This window comes from Heteronotia binoei, chromosome 6 (genome assembly GCF_032191835.1).
Source record: "Heteronotia binoei isolate CCM8104 ecotype False Entrance Well chromosome 6, APGP_CSIRO_Hbin_v1, whole genome shotgun sequence".
NCBI classification, from domain to species: domain Eukaryota; kingdom Metazoa; phylum Chordata; class Lepidosauria; order Squamata; family Gekkonidae; genus Heteronotia; species Heteronotia binoei.
Genome location: NC_083228.1, coordinates 135,599,739 through 135,619,752, shown reverse-complemented (window position 1 = coordinate 135,619,752; position 20,014 = coordinate 135,599,739). Strand labels below are relative to the sequence as shown.

Sequence of the window (20,014 nt, the reverse complement as noted above, 5' to 3'; positions counted from 1 at the left end):
CAGTAGCTCTACTGTGCGATTGAGAGAGCCTGGCAAAGCAAGCTCTCCCTCCCCTCCCTTCCTCCCCAAAGGAAGAGCCTCAGCCAATGGAGAAAACAGAGGTTTTGCTCTGTAGCTCCTGCGTAATTGAGCAAGCCTGGCAAAGCAAGCTGTGATGCAGAAAAAAGAAAGAGAGTGCCAAGCATGCATATTTCTGAGTGCCATTATGGCCCCTCCGGCAAAGAGCAGAATACCAGGCTCTCCTGCTCCCCCCTCTTTTACAACTTAAGGGCAATAATAAAACCATCTGGTCCAAGGATGTCTAGGTTAGCCTTGCTGGTAACAGTGCGATGTGCTTCTCCCCTAGATTCACACAGACAGGTCTTATCTACTCGCAGAGAAAGCGTGAGAAAGGGAGATGGTTTTACTAACTTACATTCCTTAGTAATAAAATAAATACTTTGTAGTAACCTTTGAACCCGTGACTCAAATTGCATCTGTATGTTATCCTTTGAAGCTATCCTATAAAGTAACTATGTAATTCTGTCTACGTCATTACTTCCAAGGATCCTGTCCTTGGCACAGCTATGAAGTTTCTACAACAAAGCAACTTTTGATTCAATAACAAAAGACTGATTATTGGGAAATATCGATGCTTGACAGAGAGAAGGAAGCAGATGACAGCAAGATGCTCATGGGCCTGATAGGAGCCCTCCAGGGGCCTGGCTTGGCCCTCGGGCCACATGTTTGATACCCCTGGCCTAGAGCATCCCTGACAATTGCTTCTCCAGCCGCTGCTTAAAGACTGCCAAGGAGGGGGAGCTCGCCACCTCCCTCCGTAGCTGAACAACTCCGTGAAAAAAATGGTTTTCCTAATATTCAGCCAGCACCTTCCCACCCACCCAAAATTTGGACCCGTTCTTGATATCCCTCTCCTGTTCTGCCAACAGGAGCAGCTCCCTGCTCTCCTCTGAGGGACAGCCCTTCCGACACTTCATGGCAAACTCTTACTGGTCCCGGTTGGGAGGCTTCCGCAGCTGGTCGGCCATGAAGCGGCCTGAGAAATTGTAGAAGCTCAACATGTTCTGGAAGAAGGAGTCCTCCGAGACCTCGTACTGGAGAGGGGAACAAGAAGAAAACCGCTCGGTATGTTTGGTTGGACACTCAAGACTCTTGAGATTCTCTGGTGTGATTTGATTTCTTTTTCTTTTTTCCCTGTGTTTGTATTATAATATTTACTTTGAAGCGAACTTTCAAATTTATTTCGGGAAAAAATTGGCAAATTACTAGAATATAAAGATCTAAAGAACTAAAGATCTATGTCATACAACTTTAAAATGGAATATATATATATTAAAGTGGAAGATATATATCGTTTCGATTAAAATAACAAGAGAGAACATACCTTAAGAAAATATGCTAGAACTATCCTTTTGATTATGGAAAGTATTCTATAAAAACAAGACCAGAATGTATTGTGCTTTTACCCCTCCCTTTTTTTCTGTTCCCTATTTTCTAAACTTTTCTGAAACTAATAAAAACTTTTGAAAACTGAGAAAACCGCTCAGCGTGAGGAAGTCAAGCCTCATCTGGAACGTGAGGGCAGAACAGGAAGTCCCAGGTTCTGCCTCCCGCCCCCAGCCCATGTCTCCATCTTTATTGGTTATACCTTTTTGAGCAACCTTGTATTTGGAACTATATTATAATACTGCATTGGTGCAGCGGTTTCGCTCCACCGTTTAGTATTCCGTCCGCCGTAGCCCCATTTGTTCTTAGTAAGCACAGAAGAGAGCCTCTCTCCAGGGTAGCCATATTCTGCCCTTCCCGCCTCCCTTTGCCCGCCCCCCCCCACCGCCTCATACCCCGTCATAGACGTCGTCTAGTTCTTTGTCATCCAGGATGAACTCTGGGAACCCAATCATGTCGTAAATCGAGTCCGCCTGTCGAGAGGGAAGAGAGTGTCGCAAAACAGCGGAGGAGGACAGGAAGATAAAGCAAGGGGCGATTCCTCGGGGGCATCTGCTCCGCTCCTGCGCTTCTCCTTGCGTCGGCACCGATTCCCCGCCGGTCACTCCGCAGCGCCTCTCGCTTCGGGGCTACTTTCGATTCCCGTCACGGCAACTGGAACGCCAAGACCCATTTCCCACTAGCCTCCTGCCGCTCTCACGCTCCCCTTCTCCGCCTGGCTTCCGTCGGATTTCACACTCTCTGCCCCGGGGTTGTAACTCGCGTCGCCTTTTTCGCGCGATCAAACGGGAGCCAGTTTTTAGAGGACCTCGTTGGCTGCGCGAAAGAGGCAAACGTGAGCTGCAGCCTCGGGGCAGCTTGTGCGAAATCCGACAGAAGCCCCGCCGAGAAGAGAAGAGCGAGATAAGGCTAGTGGCAAATCGGTCCGAAAAACCAGCATCCTGCGGCTGCGATGGTAATAGGAAGAAGCTGCGATGGAAGAGACGCCCGCGGAGCAACTAGCGGGGAATCAAAGATTTCAGGTTTTCACGGCTGGGAACATCATTGGGGTTTGTAGAATCTTTCGGGCTCAAGTGCCGTGTTCTACTGGAGAAAGTTTTCCTTCCAGACGTTTCGTTCTCAGCTGCGGAGAACATCCTCAGTGGCGTTGCAGCCGGAGCAGGCGCTCTGACCTTCTTGGCTGCTGTGCATTGAGTGGGGCCAGGGCTACTGTGTCATTTGTCTTCACACCCATTCCAACCCTCCCAGCAATTAACACAGAACAATGGTCACATTCAACAGCCAGTTTCCTTATCACTACCCTTCCAGGAAGCCCCACCAAACAATGGGCACATCCACAAACCAATTGCCCTTTCATCACACCCCCTCCAGCCTAGAAATAGCAGCTCTCCAGCAGCCCTGGCCTCACTCAATGCACAGCAGCCAAGAAGGTCTGAGCGCCTGCTCCGGCTGCAACGCCACTGAGGATGTTCTCCGCAGCTGAGAACGAAACGTGTGGAAGGAAAACTTTCTCCAGTAGAACTCGGCACTTGAGCCCGAAAGATTCTACAAACCCTAATAGCGGGGAATCCATCGCTTGAGCCGGCCCAGGGAGAAGAGTGGGGGTGGAGCAAACGCTGGTGAGGAATCGCTCAGGGTCTGATATAAGCCGTTGGGGAACCTATGGGGCCTGCGCCCCTAAGCTGGTGATTGGTGGCTAAAAACTTTTTGAAAAACGGAAGCCCATGATTCTCAGAAGCCCAAAGCCTGTTTATATAGATTTATTAGATTTTCAGGTAAAAAGGAATGGGAAGTAGAACGAAAGGGAAAAAGGGTAGGATACATGAATTAAAATTTTGTAATATTTCTACTTATACATCGTTCATTTCGTATCGTCATCGACGCTGGTCATCTTATAACATTCTCTGCAAGTGCATCCTATAATTCAGTAATTCAATCATCATTAATATCTCTTAAAGCTCCTACGAAGAAGAAGAATTGCCGATTTATATACCCTGCCCTTCTCTCTGAATCAGAGACGCAGAGCGGCTTACAATCTCCTTTATCTTCTCCCCCCGCAACAGACACCCTGTGAGGTGGGCGGGGCTGAGAGAGCTCTCCCAGAAGCTGCCCTTTCAAGGACAAGCTCTGCCAGAGCAATGGCTGACCCAAGGCCATTCCAGCAGGTGCAAGTGGAGGAGTGGGGAATCAAACCCGGTTCTCCCAGATAAGAGTCCACGCACTTAACCACTACACCAAACTGGCTCTCTAAGACAGGAATATATTTTTACATGGCAATAGTTATCATAAATTACATTATTATCTTATTTTAGAAGTTCCAAAATCCAGTTGCAGACCCGCGCCTGGGGGGAGGAGGAAAGCTACCTTCTCTTTAGCCGCTTGCTTCGTCTTCTCATCCATCCAATCGAGCTGGTGGAGCGACTCCTCGAAAGCTGTGCGTATCTCACCAATCATATCTTCGGCCTGCGGGCAAGGGAGGTAGGGTAGGGTTGCCAGCTCTGGGTTGGGAGACCCCTAGAGATTTGGGGGGCGGGTGGAGCCTGGGGAGAGCAGGGTTTGCGGAGCAGAGGGACCTCAGCAAGATACAGCGTCATGGGGTCCGCCCTCTAAAGCAGCCATTTTCTCCAGGAGAATGGATCTCTATTACCTGGAGATCTATTGTAATAGCAATGATGCTCTGTATTCTTGGTGCTTCAAGGGTAGCAGTGGGGGGGCTCTCTGGAGTTTTGGCCCCACCGCTGGACCTCTTGATGGCACCTGAACTTTGGCCAGTGTGTGAAACAGCGTGTTAGAACATAAGAGAAGCCATGTTGGATCAAGCCAGTGGCCCATCCAGTCCAACACTCTGTGTCACACAGTGGCCAAAAAACCCAAGTGCCATCAGGAGGTCCACCAGTGGGGCTAGAAGCCCTCCCACTGTGCCCCCCTCCAAGCACCAAGAACACAGAGCATCACTGCCCCAGACAGAGAGTTCCAACAATACGCTGTGGCTAATAGCCACTGATGGACCTCTGCTCCATATGCTTATCCAATCCCTTCCTGAAGATGTCTGTGCTTGGACTGGATGGGCTGTTGGCCAGATCCAACATGGCTTCTCTTATGTTCTTATTTCTCTAGGCCCTAACATGGGAGATGCTTCTCCACCCCATTCCCAAAGTCGTTACAGTGTTTTGTACCAGCAGCGTTTCAACTGTGCAAAATGCATATGTATTTTGCCATCCTGGGCATTTCTTGGAATGACATGGAGGCATGAGAATCAACTCGATCAATGTGACTCTTAAATAGGCATTTCATTCATTTTGGATTATTTATGCTGATGCTGCTCTCCCTGGAGGTTGAAGGTGGTGGTGGCTGCAAGCATAGCCAGCTTCAAGAGGGGACTGGATCAACAACTGGAGCAGAGGTCTATCAGTGGCTCTTCGCCATAGGGTATTGATGGAACTCCCTGTCTGGGGCAATGATGCTCTGTATTCTTGGTGCTGGGAGAAGGCACAGTGGGAGGGCTTCTAGCGTCCTGGCCCCACTGATGGACCTCCTGACGGCACCTGGGCTTTTTTTGCCACTGTGTGACACAGAGCATTGGACTGGATGGGCCATTGGCCTGATCCAACATGGCTTTTCTTATGTTCTTATGGAACTCTTTGTCTGGGGCAGTGATGCTCTGTATTCTTGGTGCTTTGGGGGGAGGGCAGTGGGAGGGCTTCTAGTATCCGGGTCCCACTGATGGACCTCCTGATGGTGCCTGGGTTTTTTGCCCACTGTGTGACACAGAGTGTTGAACTGGATGGGCCATTGGCCTGATCCAACATGGCTTCTCTGATGTTCTTATATTCTCTTAAGCGTTGTGCCAAGCGCCAGAGTTCCATCCCTACCATCACTGTGCAGCATCCATCTCAGGACACAACACACTGGGTTAAGTGCGGTTTGGTGATGAGGTCAGCCCAATCCTGTCAGATCTCAGAAGCTAAGAAGGGTCAGCCATGGCTGGTATTTGGAAAGACCACCTCCAAGGAATACTGGGGTCCACAGAGGCAAGCAATAGCAAACCACCTCTGAATCGTTTCTTGCCTTAAAAAACAAGTCTAGTAACAGTGCGATCCTAAGGAGAATTACTTCAGTCTAAGCCTATTCATTTCAATGGGCTTAGAATGGAGTAACTCTCTTTAGGATTGCACTGTAAGTCACCTAGTGGTACACAATGCTAGAAGGGGTAGAACTTCTGGCTGCCGGACAATCTTAAGATCTCTAAGATTAGAGCCAGTTTAGTGTAGTGGTTAAGTGTGCGGACTCTTATCTGGGAGAACCGGGTTTGATTCCCCAACCCTCCATATGCACCTGATTGAATGGCCTTGGGTTAGCCATAGCTATCTCAGGAGTTGTCCTTGAAAGGGCAGCTTCTGGGAGAGCCCTCTCAGCCCCACCCACCTCACAGGGTGTCTGTTGTGGGGAAGGAAGATAAAAGAGATTGTAAGTCACTCTGAGTCTCTGATTCAGAGAGAAGGGCGTGGTATAAATCTGCAGTTTTCTTCTCTCAGCTATTCTACACACAATGCCATAAGATTATAATAACTATTAGTTCAGTTATGAATTTCTTTAAAGTAGCTGCTAAAAGCTTCAAGGATAAGTAGAGGATGGGGAGGAAGTTGTGAGTCGGGGCTCTTTAACCTTCCCTTTCCACTTTTTTATTCATAGGGGAACTTCAGTTGGACAGGTGGCTGGGAAGGAAAGGATTAATTGCCCCCCTCCAGTTTCCAAGCCCCCACGCCCCAGCTGGTGTGCAAGGCACAACCCTAGTTCCAGCATCCGTGGTGTATTGTGTACTATGGGTGCCAGAGTAGGATACAGAGCCAGGTTCAAACCCTCCACTCTCACGGAAGCTTGGTGGGGGGCACTCTGGGCCAGCCCCCCCACCTAAATTTTTCTGGCTACAGGCCTGACAGTAACCCTGTGAGGGAGGTTAGGCTGCTGTGAGAGAGGGCAGGGAATAAAATTTCAGGTGGAGGGGCCCTGTAAAATTTCAGGTGGAGGGTTTAGTGCAGTGGTTCAGCATGCAGACTCTTATATGGGAGAACTGGGTTTGATTCCCCAACCCTCCATTTGCACCTGCTTGAATGGCCTTGGGTTAGCCATAGCTATCGCAGGAGTTGTCCTTGAAAGGGCAGCTTCTGGGAGAGCTCTCTCAGCTTCACCCACCTCACAGAGTGTCTGTTGTGTGGGAGGAAGGCCGCACTTGTGGCCCTGCTCTCTCAGCGGGCTCTGCTCTGGCAGCCCCTGATCTCTCAGTCACTCCGGTGGCCCCTGGCCCCCTCTGCGGCACCTCCCCCACCCACCCGGTGAAGTGCCGGCTCCTGGGACTCTTACAAGACACTCTCCCCCCACAATCAGCTGAACGGCGGGAAGGGCACGTGGGGTGGTGTACAGTGGTGGAACTTGCAGTGGCAAAGGCACGGGGTGCAGGCAGCTGAGCATGGACAGTGGAGGCAGGACTTTTTTTTTTGTAACAGGAACTCTTTTGCATATTAAGCCACACCCCCTTGATGTAGCCAATCCTCCAAAAGCTTAAGATATTGGATTTATATCCCGCCCTCCACTCCGAAGAGTCTTAGAGAGGCTCACAATCTCCTTTCCCTTCCTCCCCCACAACAGACACCCTGTGAGGTAGATGAAGATATTGGATTTATATCCCGCCCTCCACTCCGAAGAGTCTCAGAGCGGCTCACAATCTCCTTTCCCTTCATCCCCCACAACAGACACCCTGTGAGGTAGATGAAGATATTGGATTTATATCCCGCCCTCCACTCCGAAGAGTCTCAGAGCGGCTCACAATCTCCTTTACCTTCCTCCCCCACAACAGACACCCTGTGAGGTAGATGAAGATATTGGATTTATATCCTGCCCTCCACTCCGAAGAGTCTCAGAGCGGCTCACAACCTCCTTTACCTTCCTCCCCCACAACAGACAGCCTGTGAGGTGGGTGGGGCTGGAGAGGGCTCTCACAGCAGCTGCCCTTTCAAGGACAACCTCTGCCAGAGCTCTGGCTGACCCAAGGCCATTCCAGCAGCTTCAAGTGGAGGAGTGGGGAATCAAACCCGGTTCTCCCAGATAAGATTCCGCACACTTAACCACTACACCAAACTGGCTTACAGGGCTCTTCGTACAGGGCCTTTGGTAAGCTCCAGGAGGATTGGCTACATCAGGGGGGTGCGGCTGAACATGCCAAGGAGCTCCTGCTACAAAAAAAGCCGTGGTGGGAGGGCTTGCGAGCATGGGAAGAGTGGGCCGGCAGGTGGGGGGCATGGAGGGGTGGGAGTGGAAAGGAGGGCACAGGGGCACCCTGATGGAGGGGGGAGCCTGCACGCGGCGCATACTCACTATCTCTTTGCTGTGGCGATCGAAGGTGGCCTTCACGAACAGAGCCCCGAGGGCAAAGCCCAGGGTGTCGTCGGTGTTGGAGATGCAGGCTTGCCAGCGAGGGGTGCAGGACTCCGGGAAAAGAGGGAAGAGGAGACAAAGAAAAGACCTAAGGGAAAGGCACAGCCCTGAACTGGAGGTTGAAACTGGGGAGGGGGGAGGGATGGGCATCCCCTCTCTCGAGCCAGGGGTTCTCTGCAGACCAACACAAGCCAAAGCGGACAGAAAACTCCAGGAGAGGAGACCATGGCTGGTTTTCAGAGCTTTATCAGAGAGAGGGGGGAGAAGGGAGAAAGAGGGCAGGAGAGTTAGAGAGTCTCTGCTTTGCATGCAGAAACTCCCAGCTTCGATGTGCTCCTGTGAGCTCCTGCTGAATTCAAGGCCTGTCTACACTCATCACACTGTGTACTCGAGCCCTTAAACTACCTGACCAGAGGGGCTTCAGGACTCCAGACTCCAAAAGCCCACAACGGCGGACTCCAAAAGCCCACAACGGCAGACTCCAAAAGCCCACAGCAGAAGACACCAAAAGCCCGCAAACAAAGGGACAAATCAGACGTGGCAATCTCACGTAGCTAGCTGAACGTGCCTCCCCTGAAGGAAGATCTTCCCACCCCCAGATGTCCTTCTCCCACCCCTCCTCCACCCCAACCAGAAGCTCACCTTTTTGGTTCCGTACAGAGTCTCCAACAGCTTCTCCTGGGCCGTCTCAAAGCGCTGGTCCAAACTGGAGGCTGTTTTCTGAACCAGGTTCCAAATTAAATAATTGTTTAAGATGCTACAAGGGAAAAGGACAGAACCACGTCAAGGCAGAGATCCTGGAGGACATGGCGTTTCCTGCTTTTCATGGGGCAAACTTACCTTTAGCTGGCCGTTCAGGGTTGTTGGCTTTTTTTTTTTTGGTAGCAGGAACTCCTTTGCATATTAGGCCCAGCGTTCCATCTAAGCCGAGTTCGCGTGAGCTAGCTCACAGATATTTAGCCTCCAGCTCACACGTTTTTGTCGCAGCTCAGGAACGATGACCCCAGAGCACAATAATTTGTGCAGGAGCTCACAACTGTAAAGCCAGTCGCTCACAAAGCAGAACTTTTGCTCACAAGACTCTGCAGCTTAGAGGGAACATTGATTAGGCTGCACCCCTCTTATGTAGTCAATCCTCCAAGAGCTGACAGGGCTCTTCGTACAGGGCCTACTGTAAGCTCCAGGGGGATTGGCTACATCAGGAGGGTGTGGCCTAATATGCAAAGGAGGTCCTGCTAGAATTCCTGACAGGGCTCTTCGTACAGGGCCTACTGGAAGCTCCAGGAGGATTGGCTACATCAGGGGTGTGTGGCCTAATATGCAAAGGAGGTCCTGCTAGAATTCCTTACAGGGCTCTTCGTACAGGGCCTACTGTAAGCTCCAGGAGGATTGGCTACATCAGGGGTGTGTGGCCTAATATGCAAAGGAGGTCCTGCTAGAATTCCTTACAGGGCTCTTCGTACAGGGCCTACTGTAAGCTCCAGGAGGATTGGCTACATCAGGGGTATGTGGCCTAATATGCAAAGGAGGTCCTGCTAGAATTCCTTACAGGGCTCTTCGTACAGGGCCTACTGTAAGCTCCAGGAAGATTGGCTACATCAGGGGTGTGTGGCCTAATATGCAAAGGCGTTCCAGCCACAAAAAAAGCCCTGATTATACCCCACTGGGGTCTCTCTCCTCCCCAAATCCACTCTCCCCGGCTCTGGTTGGACCCAGCTCTATGGATGGAGAAACAGGTTCAACCTGTTGGTGTAAAATGGCTGGGTTCTGTCTTGTCCAATCGCATGTGTGCCTCAAACCAATGTGGCCTGCCCCATGCTGAAGGGTGATAGGGTTGGAGCCTGCTAGCAGAGGGAAACATTTCCAGTAGTGGAATGGATCTGCAAGATCTAGTTTGCTGTCTGTCGAAAGTTCTTTATAGCATTAAAACCTTCACCGCAAAGCAACAAGTGTGTTCCAGACTGCCATGGACAGGGCAGGAGGGAACACAGAGGACTGAAAAAGCATAAGAACGTAAGAAGAACATAAGAGGAGCCATGTTGGATCAGGCCAATAGCCCATCCAGTCCAACACTCTGTGTCACACAGTGGCCAAAAAAAACAGGTGCCATCAGGAGGTCCATCAGTGGGGCAATATAATGGTGCTTTCTTTCTTATTCTTTGGAATAATAATTGGAAAGGAACTTTGGGTTCAGGGCATGAATTAGCGTAAGGTCCACAATCTATCTGTATGTGGTGGTGGAAGACGCTGTCAAGTTGTAGCTGACCTGTGGGCAATGTGGTCATCAGTTAAGCTAGATCAGGGGATGCCAAACTTGCTTAATGTAAGAGCCACACAGAAGAAACGTCAGATGTTTGAGAGGAAGGAAGACAGGCAAATAGATGAGAAGGGAGAGGGAGAGTTGGAAAAAAGCAGCTTTAAATCCATTCTCCAAGCTGCCAGCTGGTTTGGCTTAGAGAAGTGATTTAAAGAGACAAAACCTTCTTCAAGCCGGCTGATGGGGGTGGGGAGGGGAGTTTTGAGAGCCACACGATATGTGTGAAAGAGCCTCAGTTTGGCCACCCTTGAGCTATACAAAGGGCAACCCACTGGAAATCTTCTCCAGACCACCTTTGGTTTCTGAACCTTTGGGAGAAATTGCTCAGTTTTCTCCAGATGATGAAGATGATGATATTGGATTTATATCCCACTCTCCACTCCGAAGAGTCTCAGAGCGGCTCACAATCTCCTTTACCTTCCTCCCCCACAACAGACACCCTGTGAGGTGGGTGGGGCTGGAGAGGGCTCTCACAGCAGCTGCCCTTTCAAGGACAACCTCTGCCAGGGCTATGGCTGACCCAAGGCCATGTTAGCAGGTGCAAGTGGAGGAGTGGGAAATCAAACCCGGTTCTCCCAGATAAGAGTCCGCACACTTAACCACTACACCAAACTGGCTCTCCCACTACACCAAACTGGATTCCCTCCTTCCCCCAGCAATGCAAACATCAAGACTAGACATTTCCCCAATTTCAATGGTATCTTCGGGGAACAGAAACCAGGATCTAAGATCACCTCAGATCCCAGGAAGCTCAAAGAGACTCCAGGATTCACTCACTGCATGGAACAACCGAAGAAACACACACACACACAAACACACACACAGCAACAAGGCCCTCCTTGGTGTTTGTCCGATACCTTTTGTCAGTGGTGTTGATGAGCTGAGAGACTTGCTGCAAGTACTCGGGGCTGTAAACCACCACGGGCTCAGCCTCTGTCAGTTCTAGCGGCGAGAGGAAGTAGGACATGAAGTCCAGCCAGTCGATGGCAGGAGCCAGGGCCTGCAGGAGAAAAGGGCAGGCTCAGATCTCAATTTCTTCATAGGAGAAAGGCAAGATGCTCAGGAGGCGAGCTCCTTCCCTCGCTCTCTGCAAAAAACCCATCGGGGGCTGGACAACTCTAGCAGAGACCAGATCCCTCGGAGAACATGGCTGCTTTAGAGCAGGTGCGTTGAACTCGTTTGCTATGGGGGCCGAATCTGACATAAATGAGACCTCGTTGGGCAGGCCATGTAGGACTGGGCTACGTGTGTACCTGTTTAAGATTAGGGAGCACCAGGGCTTTTTTTGTAGCAGGAACTCCTTTGCATATTAGGCTACACCCCCTGATGTAGTCAATCCCCCAAGAGCTTACAGTAGGCCCTGTAAGAAGAGCTCTGTAAGCTCTTGGAGGATTGGCTCCATCAAAGGGGTGTGGCCTAATATGCAAAGGAGTTCCTGCTACAAAAAAAAAGCCCTGGTTAGCTAATCTTGAGCCGGAAACTCTTTTGATTTAATTTCAACCCATTGGTTCTGGTCCTACCTTCTGGGGCCACAGAAAACAATTCCACATCATTCTCTAGATGACAGCCCTTCAAGTACTTGTAAAGGCACTTTATAAAGGACGCAGACAAACACAAAGATTTTTTAAAAAATACTTAAAATGAAACATGCTTAAAACATTAGCACTCATTGATCTTAAAGGTGCTCTCTTTGTATTTCTCCCATGGGTTCCAGGGAACTGGGCAAAGGAAGCTCTGGCTCTTTCCTTCCTTCCCCAGGGGATTTGGAGAGAGAGGAGCCTCAGCCGATAGGCGAAAGAGAGGCTTGGCTCAGAAGCTCTGCTGTGGGATTGAGAGAGCCTGGCAAAGCAACCTATCCCTCCTTCCCAAGGGAGGAACCTCAACTAAAGAAGAAAATAGAGGTTTTGCTCTGTAGCTCTTGTGCAATTGAGCAAGCCTGGCAAAGCAAGCTGTTATGCAGAAGGAAGCAAGAGAGAGGGAGAAGGAAGCAGATGACAGCCAGTTGCTCACAGGCCTGATAAAAGCCCTCTGGGGGCCTGATTCTGCCCCCGGGCTGCCTGTTTAACACCCCTGCAAAGTTTAGAGGGAGGACTCTCTGGCATTAGGTCTCACTGAGCTCTTTCCCTGCCTCAGACCCCAGGGCCTATCACAGGTGGGCCAGTAGGGTTGCCAGCCTCCAGGTGGGGCCTGGAGATCACCCATTTTTACAATTGATCTCCAGTTGGCGGAGATCAGCTCCCCTGGAGAAAATGGCTGTTTGGAAGGGGGGACTAGGGCATTGGACCACGCTGAGGCCCCTCCCCTCCCCAAACCCCGCCCTCTCCTGGCTCCACCCCCCAAAGTCTCTGGGTATTTTCCAACACTGACCTGGCAACCCTAGCCAGGAGGGCCATTTGGCCCAGCCCCCACAAGGGTTGCCAACCTTCAGGTGAGGGCTGGAGATTTCTTGGAATTTAACACTGATATCCAGAGAATGTAAATTACTGATTTATTATTTCTTTATTTGTTTAAGACATTTATTCCGCCTCTCCCGGAGAAAGTGGCTGCTTTGGAAGGTGGACTCCTACCAAAGTCTCCCCCCAACTCCCCCCACTTTCCCAGGCTCCACCCTCAAATCTCCAGGTATTTCATAACCCAGAGTTGGCAACCCAGTCCTCGTATTCATAGAGGACCTCAAATTGAGACTTTTGACATTATCTCCGAATAAGGTTATAAATGCAGTCACAGAGATACACTGCTGGGGTTGAAAAAAATACGTTTGTCATACAGCTTTAAACTCAGCAGGAGTCCGGTAGCGCCTTTAAGACCAACCAAGTTTTATTCGGAATGTAAGTTTTTGGGTGCATACGCGCTTCAGATGAGGAATGAGGTACAGTGAGCAGAGCTACATGTAGCTGGTGGGCAGTGGTTAAGAATGCAAAGTGGTACAAAGTTAAAATCCAGTGGAGAAAGAGTACAATTAACACAATGAGAAAACCTTTGATCTGGGTAGCATCAGCGTGGGAAACCAATAAAACAGTAACATGTCAGAATGTGAGACTGTCTCTTAATTATTCTGTTGCTAGTAAGCAACAGAATAATTTTGCTGGGCCAAAATGTGGGCATTTCTTTCTCAGAAGTTTTTTCCCATCCAACTAATTTACCTTTTAACGTGTAACATACATATCAACATCATTCTAGTTTGCCATTAGGAAAAAAAAAATACGTTAAAATATAGTGGACGCAGTGTTTCCTCTAAGCTGAGTTAGTGTGAACTAGCTCACAATTTTGTAGCCTGCAGCTCACACATTTCTGTCTCAGCTTAGGAAAAATGGCCCTAGAGGAAACTAATTTATGCAGTAGCTCACAATTTTAATGCTAGCAGCTCACAACTTTAAAGCCGGTAGCTCACAAAGTAGATTTTTTGCTCACAAGACTCCACAGCTTAGAGGGAACATTGAGTGGAAGATGGGTTTAGTATGTGTAATGAGATAAAACAGCCAATAAACTCAGGCAAACGTTTAAAATACGCCATAATTTTTGCAACCCTGTTTTGGCATTTTTGTAAAATACACTGGGAAGCCTCTCTCCACCAAACCTCCAGGAATTTCCCAACATGTTGGCAACCCGATGGAACCTCATTTTGCGTCCTCAAAGACTGAACCCAGCTCGGCTGCCTGGACTGAGAGCCGAAACCCGCCATTCTGAAAAGGCATTCTGTGGATGGGGTGGGAGGGGGGGTTTGCCTCCTTGTTGCCGTGGTGATGAGTCACCTGGCAACCAAGCGATGAAGGAAGCCATATTGCTGGGAGGCTGAGATCAGGGGTGAGAGCCATCGGGAGGGAGGAAGAACAAGGGAGACACAGAGAAGCAGAAAGCAAAACGGGGGGGGGGGGGGGAGACGGTGGGTAAAGAGGCCTGGAGTGGGGGAAAGGCGCATGCAGAACAGCTACGCTGGTGGGGGGGAGGAACATGCAACAGAAGCAACAAACAGAATTGACTTCTGGGAGTGGGTTTTAGGGGACCTTTCCTTTCCTTGAAGCGGCCCTGTGGCGCAGAGTGGTAAAGCAGAAGTACTGCAGTACTGTGATCTGAACTCTCTGCTCACGATCTGAGTTCGATTCCGGCGGAAGTTGGATTCAGGTAGCTGGTTCGAGGTTGACTCAGCCTTCCGTCCTTCCGAGGTGGGTCAAAGGAGTACCCAGCTTGCTGGGGGGAAAGTGTAGAGGACTGGGGAAGGCGATGGCAAAACCACCCCGACAAAAGTCTGCTGTGAAAACGTTGTGAAAGCAACGTTACCCCAGAGTCAGAAATGACTGGTGCTTGCACAGGGGACCTTTCCTTTCCTTTGACCTGCTGAACCGGGCCAGTTCGATATGCATTTGGAATACATTACAAAAAAACCATTCAAGCGCACTTCGTAGATTAAGGTGGGAGCCGTGTTGGTGTGAAGCAGGCTGGGCTGAACTGTGGCTCCGCTCGGGAGCCACACGTGGCTCTTTCGCACATATTTGCAGCTCTTGAAGTCCCCATTGGCCAGCTTGGGGAAGGCATCTGTTTTTGTAAATCATTTCTCCAAGCCAAGCTAGCTGGTGACTTGGAGGATGCATTTAAAGTCGCTTTCTTTCTACCTCTCCTTCCTCCCCACGTGTGGCTCTTTCGCACATACTGTGTGGCTCTTGAAGCTCCCACTACCCCATTGGCTGGCTTGGAGAAGGCATCTGTTTGTTTAAATCACTTCTCCAAGCCAAGCCAGCTGGTGGCCTGGACAGTGCATTTAAGGTTAAAGTTGCTTTCTATCTCCCTCTCTCTCCCTCTCCATTATTTTCCTTCCCTCCTTCCCTCCCTCGTGGCTCTCAAACATCTGACGTTTATTCTACTTGGCCTTGGGTTAGCCCTAGCTATCGCAGGAGTTGTCCTTGAAAGGGCAGCTGCTGTGGGAGCCCTCTCAGCCCCACCCACCTCACAGGGCGTCTGTTGTTGGGAGAGAAGATATAGGAGATTGTAAGCGGCTCTGAGACTCTGATTCAGAGAGAAGGGCAGGGTATAAATCTGCAGTCTTCTTCTTCTACATGGCTCTTACGTTAAGCAGGATTGGCCCCCCCCCCCCGGGTTAGTGTCAGACTAGGATCTGGGAGACCCAGGTTCGAATCCCTCCTCTGCCGTGGAAGCTTGCTGGATGATCTGAGGCCAGTCACACACTCCCTGCCTCACTTACCTCTCAGGGTTGTTGTGAGGATGAAATGGAGGAGAGGAGAAGGCGTTAAGCTCCTCTGAGTCCCCCCTGGGGTGAAAGGCAAGGTATAAATAAAATAAATAATAAGTTTTTTAAAAGATTGTTCTCGTGAGACTTCTCATGCACAGAAAGGATGGCGCGTAAAACAACATATAGATGCCTTTTCCAAGCCAACCAATGGGGTGGTAGGAGCTTTGAGAGCCACACAGTAAGAACATAAGAACATAAAAGAAGCCATGTTGGATCAGGCCAATGGCCCATCCAGTCCAACACTCTGTGTCACATAAGAACATAAGAGTAGCCATGTTGGATCAGGCCAGTGGCCCATCCAGTCCAACACTCTGTGTCACACAGTGGCCAATATATATACACTGTGGCTAATAGCCACTGATGGACCTCTGCTCCATTTTTTTATCCAATCCCCTCTTGAAGTTGGCTATGCCTGTAGCTGCCACCACCTCCTGTGGCAGTGAACTCCACATGTTAATCACCCTTTGGGTGAAGAAGGACTTCCTTTTATCCCTTTTAACCCGACTGCTCAGCAGTTTCATTGCTCAGCAATTTCACAGTATGTGTGAAAGAGCCACATGTGGCTCCCGAGCTGCAGTTTGGCCACCCCTGCTCTAACCACTGCACCACGCTGGCTCAGAGTCTGTGGCCAAGGAGGGTGGCCAGATTGACCTCTTAGCTACCATTTATACCCCCCCAACTTAAAAGATCCTCTGTGGGGTGCATGGCACGGCGAAACCTGCAAGCCATTGACAAGGCTTATCCTGTTCATGCCTCCAATTGGGGAAAGGAAGTTTCCCTGAGCTGGGTAACATCCCCTTCCCATTCTCAGTCATGCCTGGCTGTCACTGCAATGGCTTTTTGAAGGGCAGAAGCCCCAAGACGAAGGGCAGCGCCGGATTAAACCCTGCGGAGGCCCCGAGGCAGTCAAAATCTTGTGGACACCCTTGCAAATTATTTCAGAGTCAGAGCACCTGGCCCGCTGCTTGTGGCCCCTGCTGCAGCCTGCAGGCCCCTTCTCAAAAGCCCCTTGGACAAAGCTGCGGGGGGCAGGCAGAGAGAGGCAAACTGGGCGATGCCGCCAGCAGCAGCCACACCAGGCAAGTCAGGCAAAGAGCGGCTCAGTTGCTGGTTGCATGTGCAGGAAGGGAGGGCTGCAAGAAGGGGGGGGGGAGGAAGCTGGCCTACTTGGCCTAATTGTTAATCCGGCCCTGGTGAAGGGGAGCAGATTACAGTCGCAGTTCTGCCTTTGTAAAGGGATCTCTGTCTGAGGACTGAAGGGCTGGGCTTGGCATCACCGCTGCCGCTCTAGCTCTGATTGGGATGCCAGTCTGCCAGGCTCCTGCAGCGCTGGCATTCATCACAGCTGAGAGGCGATGCCGATGGCATCCTAATGAAGGGCGGGCGAGCTCTGCATCTCAAGGGGATGCCAGGAAAGCAAAAAAGAGTTCCAGAGACTGAATGAGGGGAAACCGAGAAGTGCAAGGTGAGTGATCATGGATAATGCAGAATGAGGAAAGGGAACTGGAAAGGGGTGGGAGAAGAAATTGCCTGGCGCTGAGCCTTCTGCTCCCAGGACACCTCTGTTTGTCTGTTATGCTGTCTAAAGGACATAAGAAAACACCTGCCGGATCACAGCAGTGGTCCATCTACTCCAGCATCTTTATCACACAGTAGTCAACAAATTCCTCTGGAGGGCCAACAACAGGGCATGGTGGCTGAGGCCTTCATAACAGCCCTGTGGGTCAGACCAGCGGCCCATCTAATCCAGCATCCTGCCTCACACAGTGGCCAGCCAGTTCCTCTGAAGGGCCAAAAACAGAGCATAGAGGCCAAGGCCTTCAAAAGATCATCAGAAGAGCCCTGCTAGATCAGATTAGTGGTCCATCTAGTCCAGCCTCCTGTCTCACACAGTGGCCAGCCAGTTCCACTGAAGGGCCAAAAACAGAGCATAGAGGCCAAGGCCTTCAAAAGATCATCAGAACAGCCTTGCTGGATCAGAGCAGTGGTCCATCTAGTGCAGCACCCTGTCTCTCACTGTGGCCAACCAGTTCCTCTGCAGGGCCAACAACAGGGCATGGAGGCTGAGGCCTTCATAAGAGCCCTGCTGGGTCAGACCAGTGGTCCATCCAGTCTAGCCTCCTGTCTCACACAGTGGCCAGCCAGTTCCTCTGAAGGGCCAAAAACAGAGCATAGAGGCCAAGGCCTTTAAAAGATCATCAGAAGAGCCCTGCTGGATCAGACCAGTGGTCCACCTAGTCCAGCATCCTGTCTGACACAGTGGCCAGCCACTACACCAAACTGGCAAACTGCGTTTCTTTGCGTCCTTTATATCTCTGCTACCTAATCTTAAATAGGTACACACATGGTCTGGCCTGACAAGGTCTCCTTTATGTCAAATCCAGCCCTCATAACGAAGGAGTTCGACACCCCTGTTCCAGATCATCTCCATGTCCCCCCCCCCCTCCAAGTCCTTTGCCCCGTGGCCTCCTGCCGGACCCAGGCAGAACCCACCTTCAGCTCCGCGATGGTCAGCTTGTGGTAGATCTTCTCGTCATCCCGCCGCTCGTCTTGGGGGACGGTGAGGTTGGCCAGCTGGATCTCCAGGTCCAGCACCTGCTGCATCTGTTCTTCCGTCGAGGCTTTGGGCCCGCCCAGCAGGGTCCCCAGCTCTACCATGTACTCCAAGTAGGCAGCCAGCACCTGCCGTGGGAAAGCGAAGAAGAAGAGGAGAAGAATTGCAGATTTATACCCCGCCCTTCTCTCTGAATCAGAGACTCAGAGCGGCTCACAATCTCCTATACCTTCTCCCCCCACAACAGACACCCTGTGAGGCGGGTGGGGCTGACAGGGCTCTCACAGCAGCTGCCCTTTCAAGGACAACCTCTGCCTATGGCTGACCCAAGGCCATTCCAGCAGCTGCAAGTGGAGGAGCGGGGAATCAAACTCGGTTCTCCCAGATAAGAGTCCTCACACTTAACCACTACACCAGGGGTGGCCGACGGTAGCTCTCCAGATGTTTTTTGCCTACAACTCCCGTCAGCCCCAGTCATTGGCCATGCTGGCTGGGGCTGATGGGAGTTGTAGGCAAAAAACATCTGGAGAGCTATCGTTGGCCACCCCTGCACTACACCAAACTGGCAGGGGGAACTCTGGGGCGTTCGAGCCGCCACAGAGGGTTTTCCAAGAATAGCATCCCTTTCCCTGCCCCTCGCTGGCAATTCTGCTGTGCTGCAAAGGGCAAGACTCTCAGCTATCCCTTTTCTGCTTCCCCCACTTCTCCTTCTCCCCAAATAATAGAACTCAAAGGCATCTGGTGAGGTTGATGGGCAGCAGGTTCTCGATGGACAAAAGGAAAGACTGCTTTACACAGAAGGTGAATAACGGGAGGAATTCACTACCAAAGGATGTAGCGACGGCCTCAGGTGGGGTGGAATTCTAGCAGGAGCTCCTTTGCATATCAGGCCGCACCCCCTGATGTAGCCAATACTCCAAGAGTTTACAAGGCTCTTTTTTGTAAGCTCTTGGAGTATTGGCTACATCAAGGGTGTGTGGCCTGATGCTAGAATTCCACCCCTGGCTACAGGAATACACACCTTTAAAAGGGGGTTAGAGAGATTCATGAGGGATCAGTGTAGTAGTGGCTACTAGCCATGGGGACTGAGAGGAACCTCCACATTCAGAGGCACGAAGCCTCTGAATTCCAGAGCCAGGAGGCAACATCCTGAGGAATGGGATGGTCACTGTGTGACGCAGGATGATGGACTAGATGGACCATTGATCTGATCCAGCAGGGCTCTTCTGATGTTCTAATGAAGGCCTTGGCCTCTCTGCCCTGTTGCTGGCCCTCCAGAGGAACTGGTTGGTCATCCAGAGGAACTGGTTGGCCACTGTGTGAGACAGGAAGCTGGACCAGATGGACCACTGGTCTGATCCAGCAGGGCTCTTCTGATGTTCTAATGAAGGCCTTGGCCTCTCTGCCCTGTTGCTGGTCCTCCAGAGGAACTGGTTGGTCATCCAGAGGAACTGGTTAGCCACTGTGTGAAATAGGGTGCTGGACTGGATGGACCACTGGTCTGATCCAGCAGGGCTCTTCTGATGTTCTTATGAAGGCCTTGGCCTCTATGCCCTGTTGTTGGCCCTCCAGAGGAACTGGTTGGCCACTGTGTGAGACAGGATGCTGAACTAGATGGACCACCGGTCTGATCCAGCAGGGCTCTTCTGATGTTCTTATGAAGGCCTTGGCGCCTTTAAAGCCAACACTGTGGTTTTAATCTGCCCAGCCAATTGGACATCCAACAGCCAACCAGAAGCTCTGCTGGGCAAGAGCCCCACCCACTTTATAAAAACATCTGGTGAGTGCCAGGACAAGTGTTGGCAGGCACCGTGGCTGCCAATCCATCTATGCACTGACTCACCATACAAGAAGGGTGAGTGGGCATGGATGCACTGGTCATCCCCCAGTACCCATGCATACACCCCTTTCCTGTGATCAGCAACTTCTGGAGAGCAGCATCACTGATTACAGGCAGGGAGCACAGATGTGTGCACTTCCACTGTCCACTCACATTGGGCACACAGCTCAGAGATCATGC

General features: G+C 50.9%; 1 protein-coding gene across 1 annotated transcript in view; it reads right to left on the bottom strand.

The window, feature by feature from the left end:
- Positions 1-20,014, bottom strand: part of ECE2 (endothelin converting enzyme 2) — an 82,439-nt gene that overhangs the window by 12,579 nt on the left and 49,846 nt on the right. The window contains exons 8-14 of the mRNA XM_060242610.1: positions 17,934-18,122; positions 11,053-11,195; positions 8,521-8,635; positions 7,819-7,929; positions 3,811-3,909; positions 1,842-1,919; positions 991-1,094 (exon numbers count right to left, since the gene is read on the bottom strand). Of these exons, the coding sequence (XP_060098593.1) occupies positions 991-1,094; positions 1,842-1,919; positions 3,811-3,909; positions 7,819-7,929; positions 8,521-8,635; positions 11,053-11,195; positions 17,934-18,122 (839 nt within the window). The remainder of the gene's footprint in view (positions 1-990; positions 1,095-1,841; positions 1,920-3,810; positions 3,910-7,818; positions 7,930-8,520; positions 8,636-11,052; positions 11,196-17,933; positions 18,123-20,014) is intronic.